This window comes from Parasteatoda tepidariorum, chromosome 10 (genome assembly GCF_043381705.1).
Source record: "Parasteatoda tepidariorum isolate YZ-2023 chromosome 10, CAS_Ptep_4.0, whole genome shotgun sequence".
NCBI classification, from domain to species: domain Eukaryota; kingdom Metazoa; phylum Arthropoda; class Arachnida; order Araneae; family Theridiidae; genus Parasteatoda; species Parasteatoda tepidariorum.
This window is the reverse complement of record NC_092213.1, coordinates 58,710,170-58,736,693: the sequence shown is the minus strand read 5'-3', so window position 1 is coordinate 58,736,693 and position 26,524 is coordinate 58,710,170. Positions and strand designations below refer to the sequence as shown.

The following is a 26,524-nucleotide window of genomic DNA, read 5'->3' as shown; positions in this document are numbered from 1 at the left end:
TTAGTTATTCATTGAAAAATGAGTCTCAGTCGTGCTGTTACGCTTTAAGATTTTATACTATAGCACATTTCTAATAGGTTTAACGAATTACATGTCATTTATTTGAATTCAAATTTATTTTAATGACTTAGTATTTACTAAAAAGATGTAATTTTTTTTAAAAAAAGTTGTTATATGTATTTGAATTATTGTTTTGAATTCTTAGAAGTTTGTGCATTTGCAATGTACCCAAGTTAGTAGCGAGCATAGTTTGCGAAGCAAGCCATATAAGATTGCGTAGCAATTTTCGGGGGTCGGCGAGCAGGGGCACAGTCCACTAGTACTTAAATAATGGCATAAATAAATTAAGTTATATTTCTGTGCGTAAGAGTTTTAGAAAAAGAAATATATTGTTTAGAAAAGCTTGAAAGTAATGTAAAAATCTGTGCTATTGTTTTAATGAAAATATATTAAAGTAAGTATTTTAAACTTATTTATTTGTCACTTCTTAAAATAATTTTCCATGTATTCAAGTATTTTTATATGTTTTATCAAACATGGAATTGCCAAAAAATGTCACATATGCAGTGTAAATTGTTTTTCCCATTAACTTACTGTTTAAGATAATCCTTTTTTTTTTAATCAAAAAGTATTACATAAGTGATGAATATTTAATACCAGTTATACATAATTTAAACAAACGGACAAATGCTGTTCGCAAAAATTTATAACCATCATCAAAAAATTTTTAATATTACTCATTATTAAAAAATTCCCATATTCGCGTCACTGTTTTTATATTACATTTTTCACCCCATTTGCACTCATTATTTTTTTTTCTTTCCACTCTGTATTTTTTTAAATTTATGTATATCATTTTATCTAAGAAATAATCTTTACAGGTATCACAAACAATAATGATGATAAGTGGACACCTATGGCAAATGAAGCAGTGTGTGCTATATTTGCTCTTATTGAGGAACCTGCATCTTTGTGTTCAGAAATCACTCCACAAATTGCTGATCAGCTGAGTAGATATTTTGTATTTACTGACGAAGCTAACAGTGAAGGTAATTGAAAATTTAATTAAAACCAAAGTTCAACCTCTTTAAAATTTACTGTTTCTAAGCAATTAAGAAGTTATATACTTCTGAGAAGTGTAAATTATCTATGAGGGTTTTTTTAGCGTTATTTTGCTTTCACACAGCTAAAATAAACTGAACGAACACCAAATTAACGAAAAAGATTTAGAAAAAATTTAAGAAAAAAAATAGGCTGAAAACAGCTTACAGAAACTCTTTGAAGACTGAAACACTTGATGATTTGCTCAGAATTTCTATAAATTAGCCTCCTCTTGCCCTCTCCAATAAAGATTGTTGCTACGCCTGAAAGTGGCATATATTTTGTTGTGTAGAAGCAGCAGTATACAAATATTAAGTCTTTAAAGTAGGAAAACGTTTATGGTCATCCTTATTTTGTGTTTTTATTTTAATAATATGTAGATAATATTGGAACCATTAAAACTTCTTCTAAACTAATATCAGTGCTATTAAGCGACAAATGTATTTCAGTTTTTCGTCTTCTAAATTTTTTTGATTTTGGTTACTAAAAAGTTCTTTATACTACTATTAACATTTTGAAAGTTGTTTATATTTTTTGTAAAAGCAGTGGTGAGCAATAATTTTAGTTAGGTTATTACTTTAGAACTAAAATTTCATGCCGTGTTATCATCAATATATGGACAAAATTTATGTTTAACATTTTATCATTTATTGTTTTTATGTACATGAAATAGGTACTCCTGAGAAGTTTAATGTCCCGAGTGTCCATTTGTCAAGATTTCTGTCATTGTGTGGACATATTGCTTTACATTATGCAACATATTTGAAAGTTGATCACTTTGCTGTTCTCAGAAGAGAAGAACTTTACAGAGAACAGCGAAGAAGGAAATCGGTTGTCAGTGCCAGTATCTCTACTCCAAAATTTTCAAGAGTAAATGGTAGTCCATTAAGATCAGTAAGTATACTTATGAAGGAAACGAAATATTTTTCTATGATAATTCTTGTGATTCTTCCTTATTTAAGGAGTATACTCATTTCTTCTGCACAATTTAAAAAATAAAGCTTTTGTTTAATGTTGCCAAAAATATTAGTCTGGAAATTTGTTTTTTCAAAAATTTTGTTATTCAGTGAAACCTTGCCTAACCAACCCTCCACAACAAATCTCCTCACATCGCAGATAATTTTTTAAATCCCCTGACAATCTTGTATGAATAAAAACCATTATATACGACCCCTTTAAGCCAAACACTCTTAATCAGACATGAGCAGTAATTTTGAATCTGGAAAAGCTCTTTTTAAATCCCTTCAAGATAGACATTCCAAATTTATGTATATATATTTTGGATGTGAATGAACATTTTATGTGAATGGACATATTATGGTGAATGGACATTTGGATCCACATTTATGTATATATATTTTGAATGTATAATTTTGGATGTGAATGTTTGTTATAATGAAAATGATGGAATAAAGAGATGGACTATTACGAGTCATTATGACTCATTATTATGAGTTCTTTATTGTGTATTGCAACGAAGTCTCTTTTATTAAGAGCTCAGTGAAACCAGATATCTAAATAATGCCATAATCTATGTATCATGCTTACTTCAGAGAGGTATTTTACATATATGAATTTTGAACCAGTGGTAAAGTGATTAATAGTGTTTAAATCACTTAATATTTTTTTTAATGTTATTGATCTATCAAGTTTCATTTTTATTATAAAGAGAAAACTCAGTGATTCAATTTTAAAAAAAAATGTTTAAAATAATTTTAAATAGTTTCTGGGAATGGTTGGTTGGGATTTGTTAGTTTGATCTAATTGATTAACATTGTAGGTTTTATCCAGAGAAATAATGAGGGAGTAATTTGTGTAAATTTATTATTCTCTTTTCAAAATAGAGTTAAAAATACTAATTGTGGATCATAGAGGAATAAAACTTTTATATTGTATCTTTAAATAGCTGTATGTTTTATGTGCTATTTAATAAGCATAGTTCAAGTGTAACAGTTTAGTTTTATGTTTATTTAAATTAAAATACTTTTAAAGTACTTTCTAAATAACAGGAAAGTACTTTCCCTGCAATAAGTAATTTAGAATAATTGTTTGTTTGTTTTTTATGTTTTCTGATGTATAGTTATTTTTCACTTGATATCTAATTGACAAATTTGATCTTTTTCCCTATATTCTATTTTAAATTCATCAACGTATTGAGCTTGAATAAAAACAAAGATGATTTAATTTTTGCAGTGATTAATTTGTTATATTTATACTATAATGATTCTAACTATTTTAGTTTGAAATACTAAATGCTTTGGTTATATTATTGTTTTTAAATAATATTGAGCATTATTAATTTTATCAGAGAAACCTCTGATTGGTGTACGTACAAAAAATCTGGTTTGAATAAATAAAAAAAAATATTTAAAAAAATATTTTTGTCGACCCAGATAGATGATTTTTAACTCATTTGTAGAATTTCCAACATTGATTCAGGAATCGAAGCTAAATCACTTTATCTCACTGATGAAGATGAAAATGGAATTAAAAATGCATTATTAAGAACTGTTGAACCAGAAACATCTAAAACAAACTTTTATTAAAGATTTTTTTCTTGTTGGATCAATGAAAAACAAATACTATATGAGTTAGGTAAAAGAAGTAGAAGATCTTCATAATGCAAGGCTTTGTGTCTTATAGATCATTCCTTTAAACTAAGTGTTGCAATTATAGTCTGGAACAGAGATAAATCTTAAAATGGTTTTTAGATACAAATAATTAAAAATACAAAAAGATGAACTTGAGTATTGTTGCCAGAAAAAATTTACAATTTTTAAAAGTATTATGACTAACAGACAATTTTATTAATTGCTGCTTAGGTTTTGAAATTGTTAACTTTTATTTTAGCAAATGATATAAATGTTATTAGTTCTTGCTTAGTTACAAAAATTTCTTAACTGTAATTTTCATTGTTTACACCCATTAAGTCAATGTAGTTTATGGAAAATTTTCCTTTTGTTTTTGTTTCAATCCCAAAGATTTCATTTGGTTACAGTAATTTAGAGGAATAACAGTAATTTTTAGGAAGTTACAGTAATTTACAATTAAATTTTTGAGCACTTTTAATATTCCCAAACCATTATAGATTATTTTTTCATAAAAATTGTTAAGATAAATTTATTTAGCCTTAGTTGTACTTTTATTTGTAATTTTTTTCTTAAATTTATTCTATTTCAATGAAAATCTTTTTTTAAAGAAATAATTATCGAATTCTTCCTAACTTAAGCAATAAATACCAGTAAAGCACCTATTCTGTGACTATTGAGTTCATGAAGTCTGCAAATCATTTTTGAAATGTTTTCATGCCACTAAGTTTAAATAAAATGTAATACCATTTTGTTCCAAATTGAGAAAACTAAGATTTTAAATTTTATTTCAAGAATATATTCCTGATTTTTTTTTCAGTTTTATTTTAAACCAATCACGTTTATAGATCATTTAAAATTCTTAATGAAAAGAAGTTTATAAAAGAGTTAGACCCAAATTGATATAGTAATCCAAAAATTTCATACATTTTTTTCACACATACTGAAAATTTAGAAATTAAGTGAAGTAACAAAAATGAGTAACATATAAACTTCAAAGCTTATTTGCTCTAATCCATTATGGTGTCACTTGACCTTTCATCCACTCAGTTATTTAATTATATGTAGTGCAAATTTATCTTCCGACTGTTATTTTACATTTTAACTGTTTTCATTTTTTTTTTAAAGAAAAGGCGTAAGAGTATTCAAAAAGAATATAAGCTTATACCACCTACTGATGAAGAAACTACTTATGAACAAGTGCTTGAGATGTGTGCCGAAGAAGTACAAGATGGTAATGTTCTAATATCTTTTCTCACTTAATTATTTATTTTTTTGTTCGCTTCATATTTTTTTTCACTATCTCATTTTATTAATCTTCTATTTTCTTTATTTTTTGATTTAATGTAAGTGCTTTTCTTTACATCATTAACTTACAAATGTGTACTTTCGGGCCTTCATAGCAATTAAATAATTTCTTATAGTCAAGGTTAAAACTGCTGTGCAAATTGTACCAAGTTTACTCCAGAACTCTAATAATAATCATTGAGAAAAAATCTCAACTTTGGACCAGTTTGACACCGAAATTGAGTGCAAAAATAAGTTGAGTAGCAATAAATCAAAAAATATTGCAAAATAGTTTACGATTTAAATTTTTTCTCCTAAGCGTTGATTAACGTACTTATCTGGCCAAAAAGTTAGGAGAGTTTCTCCCTGTATGGGGGATACAGTATATTAATTCTTAATGAAAAATGGCTAAACGATTTTACCAAACAATCCAAAAGTCTTATTAGAACAACATGATTGTGAGTTTTTACATAGTCTGAATTAAACAAAACTGTGGTATCAATTAAATTTTCTAGGAAATTACAGCATGATGATAAAACAATTAAGCAAGCAAACAGCAAGATTGAAGTTAAAAAAGGCTAGCAAAGACAGTACATCTTAGACTTTTATACAAAAGTGTGGTTGTGTCATAAACTAATTTATAATAACTGGGCATTTTAGTTATCATTAAAGAAAAGAACATATAATAAGTTTAGTTGTAACCTTCATGCACTTTAAATCATAGGTTATAAAAGAGGTGTTACTTTCTCAAGAAAAATGGCATTACCTCAAACTTTATTTTTGTATCATAAAGAGTTAGAAAAAATGTAATACAAGGAAAGATCTGATTAATTTATCAAAATTTTAAGTATTTCAACCCCCCATTGAATTGAGCTGACAAAAAAGTGCTTACTAAATTAATGAAATTCTCTTGTCATCGTAAAGTAATAAAAAATATCTGAATTATTATAACCACGTGATTAGTGTCCCCAAAGTTGTCAATATATTGACTTGGATTCATGATAGAATAGTCATGATAGATGATAGAATTGTCATGATAAATTGATTATAGTTAAAATTTGAAATGAGCATTGCTTATTTTAAATATCGAAATTAGAAGAAAAAAAAGTTGAGGTTTCAAAAATTCCTTTGTAAAAATAATGTATAATTACAGGGAGATCAAGTCATTGAAATATGTTTTATGAATAAATCGTTTGCAAATGCTTGTTACTTAAATACAAAATTCGCTTGTCGTAACAACATTGTATTATATAATGGAAAGTAGAAGAAATTTTTCTTTCAATGAACAAAAATACATGAAGCTTGAATGGAACGAACCATGTGTCAATGATGTTGCAATATTGATGTTGGAAAGCTTATAGTGGTGGATAGTTTATAAATTTTTACTTAACGTATAATTTTTATTTATTTGTTTATTTTTTTTAAAAAAATATTGTTACCATATTTCTTTTATCTAATTATTTAAAAAATATTTTTAAATAATTAGAACATTATAATATAACATTATAACATAAATGTTATTAATTTAAAAATTAATAACATTTAGGTAATTCTTTGTTGTGTTTTTGTTACAATCTTTTTTCTTAGTAATGCATTTTTCTATAAGACTCTGTAAAACCTAATATAAAATGTAAATTTATGTGCTCAAATATGTAATTTTACAAGCAACGTGCTGTTTCGAATATAAATATTATTTGTTTCAAAAACAAAATTTATTTGCTCTAAAACGCATGCTGCTGTTCCATCCATGTATAGTAGTAAATATGATTGTTCATGCTGAGCTTTATAAAAATTTTGTTAAGCATTTTAAAAAGAATAATAGCAAAGGTAATAAAAATATTCAAATAGCCTTTTCATAAAGTTATAAACTACATTAGGAAACAACCACACTATCTGTTAATAGCAACAAAAACATTATTATCATGCCGAAATGGTTTAGCCAAATGTTGTAATGCATATTTTAAATTCGCAAAATTTTGACTTTATTTTTCAACCTGAAAACAGGACTTTTCACTGAAGGTTTGAACAGAACTTTTCTTAGTTTGTCTGAAGGTTAAATTTCTTTTGCTTTCTAATTTTTGCCCATTTAAATGATACATAACAATTACACATTCTTCATATTCATATCATTTTTTAAAAAAATTATTTTGCAGAAACAAAGCTGCTTGGAAGCTTATTACCTCTAGTTGTCGGAATGTGTCGGCAAACATTAAGAGACTATGACAAAGATATACAAGCTTCTGCCTCACTATCTTTAGCAAAGTTTATGCTACTTGGGTTAGTATCACATCAGGCTAACATTATTGTAACAAAAAAATAAGGAATTTAGTATAGCTTTCCAATTTTATGAATCTATAAATCGTTTGTTTATTGGTACTTATTTTTACTCTTATATAATATCCAGATTCCAGGTGAAATTTTTCCTCAAATTCTTGATTTTATGCTTCTTTTTTTTTATTATTTCTTTTGTTATTCTAAGTTTGTTTTAAGCTCCTATCTTATGTTGTAAATATTTTTATTTTTAATTTTTGCCCTGGTAAGTCTGGGGAGAACAGGGAAGTCTGGAAATTATATCAATCTAGAAAAGTTAGGAATATTATTGGAATATCAATTCGATGTTTGTTTTTGATCTATTGTGTCAATGAAAGAGTATTTACTCTTATGACGTATTTATATTTATTAAATGATGTAATTTTTTTATCAATTTTTCAGAAATATATTTTTAAGCTAAAAGTTTATTAAACATTAATTAGAATTTATTGTACTATCAAAATATAAAAAAATTCTTATCAATGTTAAGAACTTCATCATTAGACTACAGTACTTCATCCCAGCATTTTTGCTATTTGACAAATATTTCACACCAAAGGTTCTACCAGTTTCCTTTGAGATGTCGTCAACGTGTTTGTATGGCACCCGGCACCCATAATTCTATCTTTCATGCAGTATATTTATTTAATTTATTGTTATAATTTTTAAGTAAAAAAATTTAATTTTTTATTTTAATTACAAGTCAAAGTGTTTTATACTTTATGTACATGAATACAAAAACTGAAAAAATAAATAATAAAATTTATGCCATCAGTTTCAAAATATCAGAGAAATTCTATAAAATCAGACTGGAAAAATTAGAATTTTTTTTCCAGAGTGTTTGTGGTCACCTTGTCTAAGTATTTTGAAAAACAATCACTGTGCTAAAAATATTCTAACATGCACATATCAAAATTTAAACTGTGTAAGAAATAATCAAATTCAACTTGAAATTATTAGATTGATAATGGTTCGAGTCAAAGGAATTAGATTTCTCATTGTTACTTAGTAGAGGATCATTCACCAATTAATTTTTGTAAAGTTTTGTCGGTTAAACTAAGGTTTCTGTAGTCAGTTTTGCTATCTAAATCTTTCCTATTTGTAACATTCTTTATTAAAATAATAAATAGGAACATTTTACTAACAATATATTTTCTGACTTGTTTCGCTTTTAAGATTTTTTCCACTAATGGCATCATTTTGAAAACCTCTAATTGTTAATTATCGTTTTACAGTATTAAATTTTGTACTTTTCATCCAATGATGCAGCATTTAAATAAAAATGTCGTTAATTTATAAATTTGTTACACACAGAGTTATCTTGTTTCTTAAATATGCATTCCTTTTATTTATTTATTTTTATTTCTCTGAGCTTTTTCCTACTTTGCAATTTTATGCCTAAATAATAATAATAAATTGTTCATATTTCTCAAAATGAATGTATCCTATAAATATAAATAATATTTTATAGAATGTAAAAATAAATATTTTACTTACAGAAATATTAATTTGTATTTTGATACTGAAATGTAGTCATCTGTCATTGTTTCTCAATAATTTCGTTTTGTTGAGACTTACGACATTTGGAACAGTGAGTTATTATGCAACAATGAGTAATCACGTAAATTCTTTTGTAACATTTGTTTTCTAAATCAATTAATGATTATTATTTAAGAAATTAGTTTCTTTATCCCACAAAACACTATTTATCATTGCTCTGCTTAAAACAGGTTGTCTTGTAGGAATCTTCAGCTGAAGGCCTGAACTGCAGTTTCCAACATGATGATGAGCATCATTTATTTAATGTTTAAATTATATTTATGGAACCCTTACCATAAAAAAAGAAAAAAAATTCTTTTGAAACATTTATGAATTACCCTTCAGAGAAAAATTAAATCTAGATAATTATTATTTTAAAAACTGCTATTTTTTGTTTTTAACTTTTTATGAAAAATTTGAAATTTATTTTATTTATGAATACTTATTTTACCCTTATAATATGTATATTTTTGCAATATCTTTGTTTTTATTACAGTTTATTTTCTTAAAATCTTCTGTTTACTTTCTTTAGCTGTGTTTAAGCTTTGTCTGTTAACTTTTGCTACATGGATGTTTTTTTTCTTCCAGAGAGAAAGTGTGTGCTGACAACATACAGCTGCTTGCTACCATTACTGAAAAATCTCCAGAACCATATATTAGAGCAAATATGATTATTGCTTTAGGAGATTTAAGTACCAGCTTCCCCAATATTATTGAGCCATGGACATCTCAATTGTTTAACAGGTCTGTGTTTTTTAAGTTGCTTTTAAAATGCTCCCATGACATGGTGCGTAGCGCTTTTAAAGGTGCTTATTTTTGTTTTTTNACCATATATTAGAGCAAATATGATTATTGCTTTAGGAGATTTAAGTACCAGCTTCCCCAATATTATTGAGCCATGGACATCTCAATTGTTTCACAGGTCTGTGTTTTTTAAGTTACTTTTAAAATGCTCCCATGACATGGTGCGCAGCGCTTTTAAAGGTGCTTATTTTTGTTTTTTAAAAGCCCTTTAAGGTGTTTTTTTTTATGGTATTTTTAAAAAGTGCTTAATTCTCCCTTTTCGAAAATGAGTTTTTTTTTTTTCTTTCTCATGTTAATTTTTGCTGCATATTATGCGAACGCGTGGTTTTTGGCATTGTTCTATTCAGCGTTTTCACAATTCATTCAACCACAATCCATTTCGGTAGGCCGTTGGTTTGTAATGTGTGATAGCACCATTCATGTTTGATGAAACACTTAAGAGTGACCACTGAGCTGGGTTCGGGGAAATTCTTGCACTCTCATATGCAACTCTGCTCCAATTTGCAAGATATTCTCATTTTCAGATTTCATTTTCCATCCTCTGAAATACAGCTGAAAAATCTCTATCTTTTTATGATGGTTAATATAATCAAGAAAAGAGTTCTTTGTCAGAAACTAGTTATTTTATCACGATCTTGTAAATTCATTGAAAATTATTTTGCATTTTGTTAATGTATATAATGCTTAAAAATATTTTTTGAGTGCTTAAAAGGTGCTTATTTTTTGTTGAGAGATTAGGCTACGCACCCTACATGAGTAATTAAATTTATATTATTTGGAATTGATCAAAAAACTTTTATCACTTTTAACTTAGGCGTGTGCCATAAAAAAAATGTTAGACAATTTGTACAATTTTATGCAAAGAAAAATTTTTTTAAAAAAAATTGTGTCTGTGGCTTTGTTTCAGATTATCTGATCCAGATGCGTCGGTTAGAGAATCAGCCATCATAACCCTCACTCACCTCATACTACAAGATTTTGTTCGTGTAAAAAGCTTGATAAGTGAAGCAGCCAAGTGCTTAGCAGATACAGAAAACAATATATCTGATGTTGCTAAATTCTTATTTTTAGAGCTTTCTAAAAAGGTCGGTCACTTTTTCATACTTTTAAACAGAGTTGAGTTTTCCTGGAATAGTCGGAAAGTTTTATTTCTAAAGTTAAAAGTCTAAATTTGTTATAGGCTAAAACTCTTTCTCTTTTCAACATAAACTTTGTTGATTTAAATTAATTTAGCTTACATTATAATTCTCCAATATTTTACGTACGTTAAAAATACAATATTTTCTTTAGTATCTCAAATAATTTTATTTTTTTATACAAAATATGTGTGTTTACAAATTCAGTGATTTCTGGCAAAAATCAATATTGGTGTCACTTTATATCAGTTTATCATTATATCTCAAATGATTTTTGAAGCAGTTCTTTAATTCTCTTAGTTTTTTTCTACAAAAAATTCTATAATGACTGTCCAACTCTTAACCTTCAGCTTGTTTATTTAGATGTGATATAAAAAATCTATTTCCGCTCAACATTCATTCTCTTGTTTTTGTTTGTCATCCCCGTTGCCAATTTCAAAAAATGGTTCATGCCATCTTTCACCCTTAATCCTTAAGAAGTACTGTATATTTTTAATCCTTAGAGAAACAACTCATGAAACGAAACATTTGTTGTTTTCAAATTCAATTAATATAGAATGATATTACTTTCAGTACTAAAGCAATCGTTTATATAAAAAAAGTTCTTTCTAAAAATTTTGATTTAGATGAAAAACAAATTTCCATTTTGCGAGGGCTCAAGATCTTAATTAGAAACCTTAGAAAAGAATTACACTTTTTTCGTAATGAGTAAATTTTTGTAAACTTCTTATAGAATTGAAGTAACAATGTATAACAAAATTTTTATCTTTTTAAGTACATGAGATGTTTTTAATGTTACTTAGAAACATTGTTTTATGTACTTAAAAACAATTTTTTATGTACTTAAAAACAATTTTTTATGTACTTAAAAATGTCATTTTGTGTACAATGTTGTACAGAAAACTTTGCTTTATATATATTGTTGTTCATAAGAAACATTGTATTACGTACTTAAAAACAATTTTTTATTTGTCATTTTGTGTACAGTGTTGTACTGAAAACTTTGTTCTATGTATATTGTTGTTCATAAAACATTGTTTTATGTATATTGTTGAACATAAATCATTGCTTTATGTATTAAAAAATTTATAATGATATACAATATATATAAAAAAAAGTGTATTAAAAAATTATGATTTGCAAGAACGATTGAATTTTAAAACATTCCACAGTGTCATTTTATTTGTGTTGCTAATATTTAATCAATAAGAGACAAAAAATTAATCTGAAAAAACATTAAACTGTATTAACACTAAGCAACTTAAAAAAGAAATTTTAATATTAATTGACAGGATATTTTTTTCCCTAAAGTGTTTTGTAGGCTGCTTAAAATAACCTTGACCACATGAAGTCTACAAGACTGCAATTGGTAATCTGTGATCTAGAATAAATCTTTTATTTTTGCAGTTGTCATTTTAATAAAATTTTTGCAACATGTATTACTTTTATTTGCATAAATGCCTTTTTAATTTCATAATAAGTTGTTTTCATAATTAAAAGTTTTTTCATAGGGCAATATTATATACAATATCATACCAGACATCATAAGTTCTTTGAGTGATCCTAAAGCTGATTTTAGTGAAGAAAAGTTTCAAGTAGTGTTAAAGTGAGCATTGAATCCTTTAATTCATAATGGACATAAAGTCTGTGGGATATTTTATATTCTTTACCTGATTTTTTGCATTTCTAGGCACATGCTTCAGTACGTTGAGAAAGAGAAATTGGTTGAAGGACTCGTGGAAAAACTGTGCTATCGATTTGCTGATTCAAGGTATGAAACAAGTTTGTTTTTTATTGTGTCTTTTGCTATATACACTGAATTCTCAATTTTTTAAGACTGCTATTTTTTTACCCTAACTGAAATCAAACTATTTGAATGCTCTAGTATAAAAATGTCATAAACAGTCAGATTTTGTATGCTGTGTGTAAAATTTATTATTTTCAATTTATGTGAAAAGCTATCCCAATGACACTTATAGGAATTAAATGAACCAACTTATCTTCCATAATTTCAAGTTTTTAATTAAGGGTATTTTTGACAAAACCTATTAATTATGTGCAATCTATGAATAACAATATAGAATCTATCAATAACTCAGAATAATATGGAGTTCTTCAGTTCAAGATTTACTAGGTATGATTAGGATATGCCTAAAGATCCTTTTATTAACCTTTACAAATGATTCTTTTTAGTACACATTACAATCCCTCAGATCGTAAGACATGGTTCAACATCCCTGGCAGCGGTCAGTGAATAGGTGGGAAACCAAATTGGAAAGATCAGGGAAAAAGGATTAATTTCTGTTTGAAGTACTTAAAAGTCCAATATTTTTACAATAAACTTGGTCGTATTTAATTTTTTTTCCAAATATTTTCAACTCTAATAACAACCATAAGTGTTTTGTCCTATATTTAAAGTATATGTATAAGAACTAAAAAGTCAATGGTAACATTTATACTACAAGTTTCAAAAATGAGGTGAATTCAATGAAATATGTCTAGAAAAAAGTCAGGAATCGGAATGTTTATGGCCATCTAGTCTTCTTAAGTTGTCACTGGTACCAACTTTATTATTGAAACTTACTGAGCAATGGTTTAAAATTTTCAAAAATAAAATTCCAATATTTCAACACTGCAGAATGTATAATTTTATTTCTATATTAATGCAAGCAACTCTGTTGTCTTTTTAATTTAGCACTGACATTCAACTCCATGAGCTGACGTTCTGCTTAAGTATACTTACTTTGAATGACAAGTGCTACAGCAAATTAATGGAATTCAAGAACTTCCTGAAAGAGCGTATGAGTGATCCTGTCATCATGAAATACATCACCAACATTACTGCCAATGCGAAAAAGAATGATGCCAAAACAGCTGCTGAGCTTGAAACTTTCAGGAAAGAACTGGGTCTCTGAAATGATCATTATTTGTTATGCACTCACTTTGTATTTATTTTATTTGTAAATAATTTATTGTTTCTTCTTTGAGTCTCATTTATACTCTCAACCTGTAAAAAGGATTAAAAAAATCAATATTTTTGTCATAAAATGTAAACTTCTTTCCAAATCTGGTGGACTAATCACAACACACAGTTCCTACTTGACCACCAAAGTTAACACGCTGAACGCCACACTAATTTTACATGGATTGCCCATCTGGCCACGATAAATAACTACAAACTAAATTTGCAAATATTAGACGGATTTTTCTATTTTTTTAGATGGTTTATCATGACATATCTGACAAAAGTGGTGAAATATATAAGCCTACAAATTATGTAGAAATAGTGGTGGATAAAAATCTACTAAATTGAATTTATTAAACCAAGAATCACAATAATTAAGTAAATTTTGAATAAATTTTCTGCAATTCCATAAAAGAGTGTGAATTTTATAGTTCTATATCATGTTATACGCTGTCAGCCAGCTGTTTTTCGCAGCCTATGTGAAAGGTCGGTGTCAGCAAGCGATGGCTGACGCGGTCTAAATGTAATTTCAGTGTCAGCCACTTGGCCTAAATGGAAAGTCCAGTGTCAGCCACTGATGGCTGACGTGGAGCTCAACGTGTTAAGCATCACTGGCAACTGTCAGTGAACTGTCGAGTTACCACGTCGATCAGCCTGCGAATGAACCAAGGGTGCACACTGCATGGTATTGGTTTGTATTAAACTGTTCTATCACCATGATGGATCAGGGGATAGAGCATTCGCCTTCCAATTAGGTGAACTGGGTTCATCCCAGCATCAGCTGTTTGATACGAATTCCGTATCCGGCTTGCAGTGACCTCAGTGCTGACGTAAAATATCCTCGGTTGTAGACGGACCACGAGTTGAAAGTCTTCTTGTCATCAGGCTAACCTCGGGAGGTTTTCTTCTCCATGCAACGCAAAAGTGGGTTAGTTCCACCAAAACGTTCTCCACGAAGGCAAATTTCTTCCAATACTTTATCCAGGAGTTCCCTTGTCTTCTGGATTGGGTTCCAAATTACAAGGCTACAGAGTTGAACATTAGTAGTCATAAACCAGAAAATCGGGTCAGCTGTTCAACGACGGTTATAAAATGTTAAAAAATTGTCTACCAAAGCTGGGAAGCCATCTCTTCTACAGAGGATCAAAATTGTGATGGATCATTCTGATGTTTCCCGGGCCGTTGCCAATTGTGCAGCTCTAGTATGATCTAAATAAAAATACTACAACTACTTTCCAAATCACCTTTGACTAGAGTCCATTAATCTAATGTTAGAGAATTAGGACTTACAGGTATCAGTCTGCGATTGGCTGAAAGGCATAATTTACCAAAAAGGTGTTAAACAGTTTTCTTGTTATAACATTGTATTGTGATGATTATAAGGTATCTTTAGCTAATGTTATCTCTATAAAGGTATTTGTTCTTTTTTCTTGATTTAAAAAATAATCTTGACTATTCAAAGTATCCATAAATGTTAATATAATATTACATAACCATATCTTTGGTGATAAAAGTTGGCTTTTAATGACACTCATATCAAGTTATTTACACACCTAATATGCTAAGAACTTTTTTTTATACGTAATTGGTTTTCCTTCTATGAAGCTATTTCTAGAAGAAATTTACTGAACAGTATTTTGCAAGCACAAAACAAAATTTTTCTATATTTAAACACTAAATAAAGCATAGCTTGATGCAATTTAAAATGATTTTGATATAGAGTAAGATAGACAAGTTTGAGGGAAACTTTACCGACGCCTTACTCTTTTGGACATTTTTTTTAAAATCTGTATGTAACTCAAACTACATTAGATGCAGAAACTCTGATCAACGTTTCATTCCGGACATAGCTCAAAATGTGTGTTTAAGAAAATAGATGTAGCTTGAAATATGTGTTCAAGAAAATAGACATGACTCAAAAATGCACATTTAAGAAAATGGATATATCATTCAAACTTTTATGTTTTCTTTTTGAGAATAAATTAATGATCTAAATAAATTCATAATTTGATGTCCATTTGCCAAAATTACACAGTGAATTTTTTTTTAAATTTAATTTTTTTTTTTGAAACACTATAAAAGTACAACTTTGTCATGGATTCCATAAATTTTTAATAGTGAGTAAATTCAAGATGTGCAAATTTATATATTTTTGAAGAAATCTTCATCATTTGGTATTCTGAATATGAAGAGAAATGATGTAATATACTCCTCCACCCTGACCTTTTAATCTGGCCTGTAATGATTATGCTTAGTTTTTAAAAATGTATGAATGAAAATCCTTGTTTAGTTGCTAAATTTGGGTTGAACATTGAAAATGCTCTTATTCAAAAAGCATGAAAAAATGCGTCGGAAATAATGCTTCTTACCTACTAGAAGAAAAAAAATTCAATTGTCTCTCTCAAATCACCCTCATTCCCCTCTAGAAAGGAAGCGTACAAGTAGCTGAGTTTTCAGGTATCAATTATAATAAAAATTTTCGTTAAAAAAAATATCTTGAGTAATAATTTTTCCAAATAAACACCTTTTCTTTTGCTATAATTATTAGGAATTTTTTTCTTCTTAAACTCGTTTTTTAAGCTCTGTTCAATTTTCGTAAATACACATTTCGAGCTTGGTTCATTTCTTAAACACGCATTTTGAGCTGCGTATAGAATAAAAAGCTCACAGACGAAATGATTACCATTAAATTTATGTAAATAGTCTGTCTTTTGCTTTTATTTTTCGAGATGTGTCCATTTTCTTACGAATTACTTGGGTAACCTTTTCATTTTCATAGTGTGTCCACATTCCAACTCCCAATCTTAATTGTAAGGGGGGAGGGAGTAACGTCTTAATCTCTTTAGGATTTACAAAATGAGAAAAGCTCTTCTCCAGGCCGCATAAACTGAGAGTATATTTTCTCGAATACCGTATAGAAATCACATCCTTGTGATTTTGGGCCTCCAGAATCAGAAAGGCTCATTTTATGCTTGATGCAGGAGGGCCGCGAAGGGAGAATCGCGATCATGTATACGTGATCACGGTCCTGAAGAAGTTAATGAAATCAGATTTTCACATTCTATAAATCAATTTTAATTTTTCGAAGGCCTTACCTTAAATATGATTTTGTAGATACAAAATTCAACATAAACGTCTCTAGACGAGGGGGGTGGCTCAAATCCAGAAAAATAGTTAAGAAGAGCGATCTAATGTTTGAGGCCTCTTGGTATTAATTTCATTTTTCCATATCTAATGAAACAAACAAAAAAAGTTGCACACAACTATAAAACATTTTTATCCAACAATAATTCCTCGTTAATTTAAAAAAATATTTTTTTATAATCCTTTAATATTCAATTTACTAATGATCGGAGGAAAAAAAAAATTTTGAATTGTAAGATTTACAAATTTTTACACCAATTTATTCTAGGTAATTTTAAGTGGCAAAATATAAAGGAATTGATCGATGAACTCTTGAAAAGTAAAATTTGAAACATGCGAATATTTTAAGATACGCAAAAAGTGAAATTAACCTGAAGGTACCTAACTTTCGCACGCTACTGCTCTTCTGCCCAAACTATATTTTTCTAAATTGCAGCTACTCTCTATTTTAATGACCAAGAATCCAAATTTATCGATAAAAAATGCATAATTATTTATTTATTACTTTTCTGTTTCTGATTTTATATCTTAAAGCATCGCCTGCATTAATTAATTAACATATTGTGTCCTCTAGTTGATCATTAGATCAAGTTATTAAGGTGTTCATTTTATCGATTTATTTCTGCGCATTCTAAATTTAGTAGTAGAAAATCTTAAATTTTTTTTTCCATAGCTTTTACAACTAGTTTTTATTTTTCCTACTACTTGGGTATCCATTTCGAGGAAAAACTAATACCCACCTGTGTAAAGTAACTTTCAAGATTTCGATTTCTTTAACATGTAACTTTTTACAATACAAGGCACAATGCCGAAACCCTAACTTCAGGGAGCTGGGCATTTCTCTTTTAATTTGTAGTCTCCCCTCCGACCTGCGGATGACCCTTGCGATTAGCTAAGCTACCATAAGCCGGCGAAAATTTCAGTTTTAACGTTGAATTTTTTGTCCATTTCCCGAAGTTCGAAAAAAAATTTATTTTTTTCGATAATGTGAAAAAAACTTTTTTCTTTGAACGTCAATTCTAATAAGTATTTTTTTTAATGAAAAATTAAACATTTACTACCTATGAAAACGTTCTAAATTCTAAAACGATTCCCAGCTAACAGCACAGGTGTAGAGAAGAACCAACTGCTTGGGAGATAAACTTATTTAAATTTCTCTTCATTATTATTAATCTGAGAAATGTACTCAAAAAGTAATTAAGGAGCAGCGGTGGCTTAGGAGATAGAGCAGTCGGCTCCCAATGAGTGGCCTCAGTTCGAATCCCGGGTTGATACTCTGCTCCCGGGTCCCACCGACCACAGTGCTGGCGTAAAATAGTCTCAGTGATAAGCAAATTATGGGTTAAAATCCCCTAGTCATCGGGCTAAGCGTGGGAGGTTTTCGTAGTATCCCTCTCCATTCAATGCAAATTGCGGGTTAAGTCCATCAAAAAAGTCTCCCACGAATTCTAGTTTGTCCCAAGACTTGATTCAGGAATTCTCTTGTCTTCATGGTTGGGTTCAAATTACAAGGCTACAGAGTTGAACATTGATTGTCGCAAACTCAGAATTGGATCAGCTGTTCAACGCTTATTATAAAACAGAATAAAAAAGCAGTTAAGATGAATATGGTTAAATCTTACTTTTATATTAAAATAACTTAGTTTTGGGGTCTATAGAACTTAAAATTTCAGATGATTAGAGTGCGCCTTTATTTCCTATACTGTTTTAATAATTTTGAGTGACTGATTCCATTCTTCTTCCTTATATTCTTCCCTGGATGGTGTCATAGGGTTATAATGATAATCTCCCATTTTTGTTTCAGAGTGGTGAGTTAAAACATTTGAAGTTTATTCGCACGTTTGTGTGATACGTGAGAAATGATGTACAGAGTTCTGAATATTAAAAAAGAATCCTAATTATGTGTAGATCACAAGCCGTTGCATTGTTCTAACGCGTGTTTAGTTCCATAGTTGTCTTGTTTGCTAATCTTTTGATAAAAAGGATTTTGAGCAGATGTGTAATTTTAGCATTGATTCAAATCTTAGCAACGTGGATAACTATACAATTTTTGAAGAAGGGCTATTAAAACTTGAGAGCGAATTTCAACTTGGAAAAATAAACGCTTTATTATTTATTTACAATTGCCCAGCCTATCTTAAAACGACTCAAAATGTGTAAGCAATCTAGCTTGTCTACTTTATACCCAACGCGGCGTCGAAACTTTAGACTATAAACCAATGTGTTGTTATCGAAATTTAAAAAAATATTCTAATTAAAAATCAAGGCATTCGATCAGTACTTTTAAACTATTTCGAGTTATCGAAAAACCGAATTTTGGACATTCAGATTACAGAAGTTGGGCTGTATAGAAGAAAAGTAAAAGTAACCTATACAGGATGTTCAGTAAACGCTACCCTTATTATGCATTTTAGGATTCTTTTCAAAAATGGTATATATATATAAGAAATCACAAAGTAATGCTTAAGCTAAGAAAAAACAACATTTTTTATCGGAATCGGGCAATTTACGTGTAAAGAAGACGAATCGAAATATCAAAATCTGTTTGATTACCTCTTGAAGCTTTCGTTTCAACGCGCAAACAGGTTTCGATGTTTCTGTGTGAACCGCATTGCTCAATAATAATTCGTCAACTTCTGATAGCCCTTTATAAAAAAAATTTTAAGCTTATCTGTTTATTTGCGATTTTGGTATTTTATAGATTACAGTTTCGACAAGAATTTTGAAAATTAATCCACCCTCCATTGTGGTTGCACTTTATATATTAGAATCCTTCTAAAAAGACAAAAAAAAAAAAGATTAATCCTTAGGGAACACAAATTTATTTTTACGTGAGGAAAAGGGCAAAATGAAATCTGTAGAATCAGAAAGCTGAAACTACAAACAACAAAACCTGTTTGATTGTCGCAGAAAAATAAAAGGAGTTGAAAGATTACTATTCGAAGCAATAAGTTACCTCGGGCTATAAAACTGGTTTGGGCGTTTTCAATTGGATTTTATTTTACTCTTTATTTAAAGTCTTAAGTCATCGAATTATTTTTTGCATAAAAGCTCGGTTAAACAGTGTAAGAAATTCCATTCTGATTTTTAAAAAATGTGAATTCGTGTTTAAAAAAATATTAAAAACACCACAGCAACTATTTTAAAATTTCAGCAATATATATATTATTATTTGCACAAATATCAACAAAAGCATAAAACAACAATGACATACAAATTCAACATTTAATAAACAACAATGCAAATTACATAGACCATATATTTTTTCTATTATTTTATATACAAGTCCATAGCTATTCGGGCGCTCTCATAAGCCTAAGGCCCTGAATCCGGTAGGATATTGCCCTGTATAATAAAAGGGTGGTTTTATATCAGGGTAATGATGATGATGATGAGCCATAGTATTAAACCCTGAATAAGCGTCGCTTCCGGCTATGTGATGTTCGCTAGCGAATGCAGCCGCTGTAGCATCCGCAGCAGACGAGGAACTGGCAGAATTTTGCTGAGCGGCAGCCGCTGCTGTCCAGCCGTTGAAGTTAGCTCTGGCTGCCGCGTTCCAGCATTCCTCGCCGGAAGATGCCGTTGCCATTGCGGCAGCTGTGGAGCTGCCAACTCCATGTTGATGGTGAGTATAATCAACTGCTCCGGCTGAGGATGGGACGGATTGATGCAGCATGGACATTACCTGTAACACAAAAAATAAATTTATAAACGTCTTCAATTTGCAAGATATTTTATTAAATTTAACGTTTATTCTCTCATAATTTTAATGAAATTCCCCAAGTTTGTTCACAGGATGAATTTGAAAGGGAATTTTTATTCCGTGCAAACAATAAATAAATCCCTTTTAGACAGTATTTCCCTGTTCATTCCCGTTACATAAAAATAGTTTTTCCGAACAGAGTCATGATGTTTCAATGCTTTCTTTCCTTATGTTGCTTTCAAGCAGCTCAATTTTAATGAATCTCCTAAATTTTTTTTTAGTTAGGAAGGATTTCCCCCCCCCCTTTTCAAACAAAAAAGAACTTTTTTGCTCCTTCAAAATGATACAAGATGTTTTTATAAATTTTAATTTTTTTCTCTCAATGTTGCGTCTAAACTTCGCAACTTTAATAAAATCTCCCAGGTTTTCTTCTAGATTGAGTTTGTAAAGGAATTTTCTATTCTTAGCAAACAATTAATAAATCTTTGCAAACAATTAATAATAATTTTGATGGAACTAGCACGAATTTGCGAAAACCTCCCTCGGTTATTCTGACGGCGAGGGGACTCTAACCCATGATCCGTCTATCACTGAAGATATTTTACTTCAACACTGTGGTCGGTACGAACTGGGTGCGAAATTCGTAACTCAGGTATTGCTGGGATTCGATCCGGTTCACCTCATTGGTAGTCGAGAGCTCTATCCCCTGAGCCCTCACGGCTCAGTGTTGTGAGTTTTATTTTATTTTATAACCGTCGTTCAACAGGTGACCCGAATTCGAGTTTACGACTACGAATGTTCAACTCCGTAGCCTTGTAATTTTGAACCTAATCCAGAAGACAAGGGGACTCCTGGACCAAGTATTGGGAGAAATTTGTCTTCGTGTCCGACTTTTTGATGGAATTAACCCACATTTGCGTTACATGGCGAGGAAAACCTTCCAGCGTTAGTCTGACGGCAAAGGGACTCTAACTCATGATCCGTCAACCACTGAGGATATTTTACGTCAGCACTATGGTCGATGCGAGCAGGGTGGGGAATTCGTGTCCACTAGCCATTGCTGGGATTCGAACCCGGTCACCTCATTGGAAGGCTATCGCTCTATCGCCTAAGGCAATACGACTCACTATTGTGAGCTTCTAATAGGCTGTTAGGCTATTGTGAGCTTCTTCATGGCTGTTAAATCAAGTTCAGCTAGCGTCCCCATGCTAATGCTAAAAATCGCGCCAATATGAAGAAAACCCACAATTTTGAGACAATGTGGTCTAACGTTTCAATATTTAAAAACTTACTCCTATGCTAAATTACCTGGACTCATAAGATTTGTTAAAATTTAGAATAAGGCATTGATTTTGATAATTTTTATCTCAGTGGGAAAATGTCGCCAAATAAAATATTTAAGTTATTTATCCATTCTAAAGGCCATCAGACAATTCTTCACGGCAGGATAGCATACATAGTTAAAAATGCTTTGTTTCAAGAGTAAAGCACTTAAATTGTGACTTTTCTATTTTCTTTGAACGAGTGCTTCGAAAAACCATGCCAAGATGAATTATCCCAGATACATGAAACATGAATTTTCATGCTTTCCAACATGCGGAGATGAACGTTTAGTAAACCAACTACTTGGATAAATTAACATCGACAACGATAAAATAAATTTGAAGAAAAAAAAAAGTATAAATTGTTGGGTGTGAAGATTAATTTCTTTAATCTATTTTTAAATTAATTTGAAACATAATTTCTTTTTATTTAATTTGAAAGTTTGGTTTGAGTTTCCACATAGCTTAATGGCTGATTTTAAAGAAAAGTGTTTGAAAATTAAATCAACATTATTTTACTCGGTTCAAATGTTCTGTTCCTCGGTTCAAATGTTCATAACCAATCACACCGAACTGGATCTTTGCTTAAAGCAATATCTCATCGATATGCATGTCAATTTAATTACACACTTTTAACACTCGTGTCATACTTACTGTTTTTATTCTCCCAGAGGGCAGCACCAGGCATCAAAGAACTATCTATGTTTGACACTTTTTTTTACAATGTAAAGATAATCATAAACAACGTTCATGAGATGGGTCCCTTTCACTAAAAAGCGCTATAATTTCTCTTCGGCAACGCCCACTTCAAAAGTTAATGTCAGCGTAGAAGCGTGAAAATCGAAACATGGTTTGACTGATGTTTTCTGTTTTAGTTCTTTTTTCCGCACGCCGCCGTCAATTTTATTGACAGACGTTTGGCAACGAATATCGTTTGATAGACAAGGTGGGCAATTTATTCTAGTTGATATCGTTTGACGGAAGTTGGAAGAAAATCCCCTAACTGACGAGTTATTGATTTAAATTTATTCAGAGAACAATTATTGGTAGTTAAAAAGAAATTATAAAACTTTAAAGTGGTTAAGCAATAATGGGATAGTGTAATAATGTAAAAGCGATGCAATATAATAATGTTCAACAAAGTAAATATACTAAAATAAAAAAACTTTTAAAAAACACATTTATTTTTATTGAAAATCTGAAAACTTAAGATCGATTTCAACTGCGGTGGAGACGGGGAGGAAAAATTCTAAACAGGCTTTTAATCTTTTTCATTTAATTTTCACAAATTAACTGATGGTGGATATTTACTCTATTTGGCATTATCTTTCGATACATGAAAAATCGTTATTTAATTAGAATTTGAGATGTAAAGAGTGTCGTATTCTTAATTCTCTGTTAATTTTTTTCGCAAAATTATGCCAATACAATTCTGCAATCAATAGTTTCTGAAAGATATTTAAATAGTTAACAGTTATAAGTTTTTAGAGTTTTGATAACTATTTTTATGTTTATGCAAGTAACGCTAAAATAAATTTTTAGCGTTGTTCAAATCGTTTTTCTTCAATTTAAGCTGCAAGAAGTTTAGATTTTAAAAACTTAGAAACGTGTAATTTTAAATTACTTATTCATAATTACAAATCGCATCATTTTAATGCTTTTGAATTTTGAGGAAATTTTCATAGAAGTTCTAAAAAATTATCAAACGCTATTTTTCCTAATCGAATAAAGCGACCCCTTTATTTCTGCCTTTTTTTAAAAGGATTGTGCTATTTAATAATAATATAATCTCATAAGTTTAAGCCCCAAAAAATTTCGAGAAAATACAAATTAAAAATTTAACGTGAAAACCAAGATGGCAAGAGTACCTCTTGAGTAATTGCAAGAAAAGAAAAAAAAAAGAATGAATAATAATAATAATACTTTTTTTTTTTTGAATTTCAACTTTTTATTCTCAAAATAATAAAATACTGTTTAACTACGACTGTTTTTGTTTCAGTGATGCACAACTGTACGAATCATAGTTTTAGAATTTTGTGCACACCATATCGAAGTCAAAGCTTTGATTACAACAGTCTCTTTTTTTTTAAGTGCTAAAAACAATAAAATATTATATTATTAAGGATCAATAACCAGCAACTAAAAAATTTTTTTTTAAGTTTTCGTAAAAAGGAAAAGTAGAGGATAGTTTTGATAGAAGAAAAGGAGTTCAGGGAAAGAATAAAAAAATTTTTTTTTTGTTTCAACTTTGCAATATATAAAAATAATGAAATCAAAATAAGAAAAAAAGCATGTAAAATTACACTTCTTCTGTGATTAAATAATTGTTCGATTTAACAATAAAAAGAATCCTTAGTTACTTTTAATCTAAGTTTATGTTCAGATTTTCATGAAATAAAAAGCTTAAAATTTTTTTTTTTGTTCATTTATTATTTAAAGACTATACGACCAATTTCATTGACATTTTTCAATTGGCATTTTAAAGTGACATTGTTTAAAAGGCTGTAAAAATTCACATTCCTTTCAGTTGGAACATATCTTGATCATTATCTCAATAAATAATAAGCAAATGAAAAGTAATTATTGAAAATTTTTCATCGCATTGAATAACCTTTGATTAATTTTGTAATTGCGTGCGAAATTTGTTTAATTTGCATGAATACTTTCAAAGACAAAGTAAAATACGCAACAACAAAAAATGAAAATAAGATGCAGATGACGTAGATTTTCCAATACTGGTAAAAGATATATAAATTCTTTGCGGGTGGCGAGTGGTCATACTACAATCTATTATAATACTACTACTGCAATAATTGTAAGAGAATTTGCCATTTAGTTTAAATCCCGTGGTTTCGAAGGTTATCTTATGGCCTTTATGGAAAAAAACATGAAAAAAAAAAGAAAACAAAAATTTAACCTAAAATCCAAAGAGGTGAGAAAGATTATGATATTCTTGCAAATAACAATGACTTACTGTAGATGGTATAGCAGGATTGCACTCTGCTATGGAGTTATAGGCTAGAGATGATCGAGGCTCTGTTGATGATGCATGCAAGTGATGGTGATGTAACGATACGCTGGGTCCCGTCTGTAATGGTGAAGAGTCTGAAATGGAAGCACAATATTTTTTCAGTAATGTGATTTAATTAGATAACCATTTCATTTTCACAAATGAAAAATACATAAACTAATTCAATTTTATCTTTGGATGAGAAAAAAATCTTACGAAATCAGCTTAATTTGTCAACTAATTCTCCAGGCAAGGAAAATGACAAAATTTATATCCAATTCGTGTTTTTTTTACAAATAATTTAATATTTCAAGTTTGGTTTTATTTAAGTTTTTTTAATATATATTTTTAAATATTTTGTTTATTTGCAACTCAGGTCAAAATTATTATTCTTTAATCTCATTTGAAGTACAGAAATAAAGAAAAAATAAAAAATAAATATAAGAATGAAGATTATTTCGTTATTAGCATCGAGAAATAATATATTCATAACCATTAAAATAAGCTATTTATCACAAAATTAGTGATAAAATCATTTAATTTTCCTTTTTTAAAACTGTATATGAGATAATTTCTCATATACAGTTTTAAAAAATGAAAATTAAATGATTTTATGAAAATGACCTAACATATTATGAAAAAAATGCAGCCATTTAGTTTAAAAAGTGTAAATATTAAGAAAATGCTGATAATTAATCCCAAGTGTTCCCTTCACACCAAATTTATTTATTTAATTCATTTATTTAATTTATTTATTTAATTTATTTATTTAATTTACTTATTTAATTTTTTTTTTTTAATTTAGTCATTTAATTTATTTACTTTGAAATTGTTAATATTTTCCTGAAGTAAACATTTATAATATTATTTATACTATCTAAAGTAAAAATTTATAAAATTTGTCTAAAGTAAAAATTTAAGAATACACAAAGATTGAGAATTGGAGCAAGGAAAAATTGAAGCTGAAAGTGGAAAATAGGAAGAAATTCGAAAATTTAAATAAGTTAAAATAAATATACTCGTGTACACGAATATATCTTAAATTATTCGATGTTAGAATAGTTAGTTTTTTTATTTACTGTCTGTAAGTACACGAAATATGTATGAGTGGTACATTGCATAACGCTATAATTAATCCCAACCGTTCCATTTACAACGAAATATTTATTAAAACATTTTTTTTCTTGGAATAATTTAAAAATTTAAGAATACATAAGGAATGGTAATTGGAAAAGAGAATAAATTGAAGCAGAAAGTATGAATAAATTTGAAAGTTTAAATAATTAAAAATAAATGTATTCGTTTATACGAGCATATCTTACATTATCCGGTAATAGAATAGTTATTTTTTTTTTTTCATTTCAGACAGTAAATACACAAAATATAAATAAGTGCTACTAAAATGATACCCTATAAGAGTTGAATTATCTATATCATTCATGTATACCAAATATGATATCATTCATGTATATCAATATGATACCAAATATGGAATTTCTTTAATTTATAAAATCAATTATTGATAAATTTATGAATCTGAATTTTAAAATTTTTTTTTTCAAACTACATACATACATACATATATATATATATATATATATATATATATAAAGAC

At 29.0% G+C, this 26,524-nt stretch overlaps 2 protein-coding genes across 4 annotated transcripts in view; one reads left to right on the top strand and one right to left on the bottom strand.

The window, feature by feature from the left end:
- The window catches only part of LOC107436126 (CAP-D2 condensin subunit), a 53,217-nt gene extending 39,404 nt beyond the window's left edge, over positions 1-13,813 (top strand). For all 3 annotated transcript variants that reach the window (XM_071186777.1, XM_071186778.1, XM_071186779.1), the window contains 9 exons: positions 882-1,049; positions 1,775-1,995; positions 4,818-4,923; positions 7,130-7,253; positions 9,414-9,569; positions 10,537-10,714; positions 12,277-12,371; positions 12,456-12,536; positions 13,461-13,813. In XM_071186777.1, coding sequence (XP_071042878.1) covers positions 882-1,049; positions 1,775-1,995; positions 4,818-4,923; positions 7,130-7,253; positions 9,414-9,569; positions 10,537-10,714; positions 12,277-12,371; positions 12,456-12,536; positions 13,461-13,680 — 1,349 coding nt within the window. In that variant the 3' untranslated portion in view covers positions 13,681-13,813. The remainder of the gene's footprint in view (positions 1-881; positions 1,050-1,774; positions 1,996-4,817; positions 4,924-7,129; positions 7,254-9,413; positions 9,570-10,536; positions 10,715-12,276; positions 12,372-12,455; positions 12,537-13,460) is intronic.
- A 6,201-nt stretch (positions 13,814-20,014) lies between these two features.
- The window catches only part of LOC107436125 (protein gooseberry), a gene marked incomplete in the record, with an annotated part of 85,424 nt that continues 78,914 nt past the window's right edge, over positions 20,015-26,524 (bottom strand). The window contains 2 exon segments of the mRNA XM_043051558.2: positions 20,015-20,559; positions 24,874-25,004. Coding sequence (XP_042907492.1) covers positions 20,182-20,559; positions 24,874-25,004 — 509 coding nt within the window.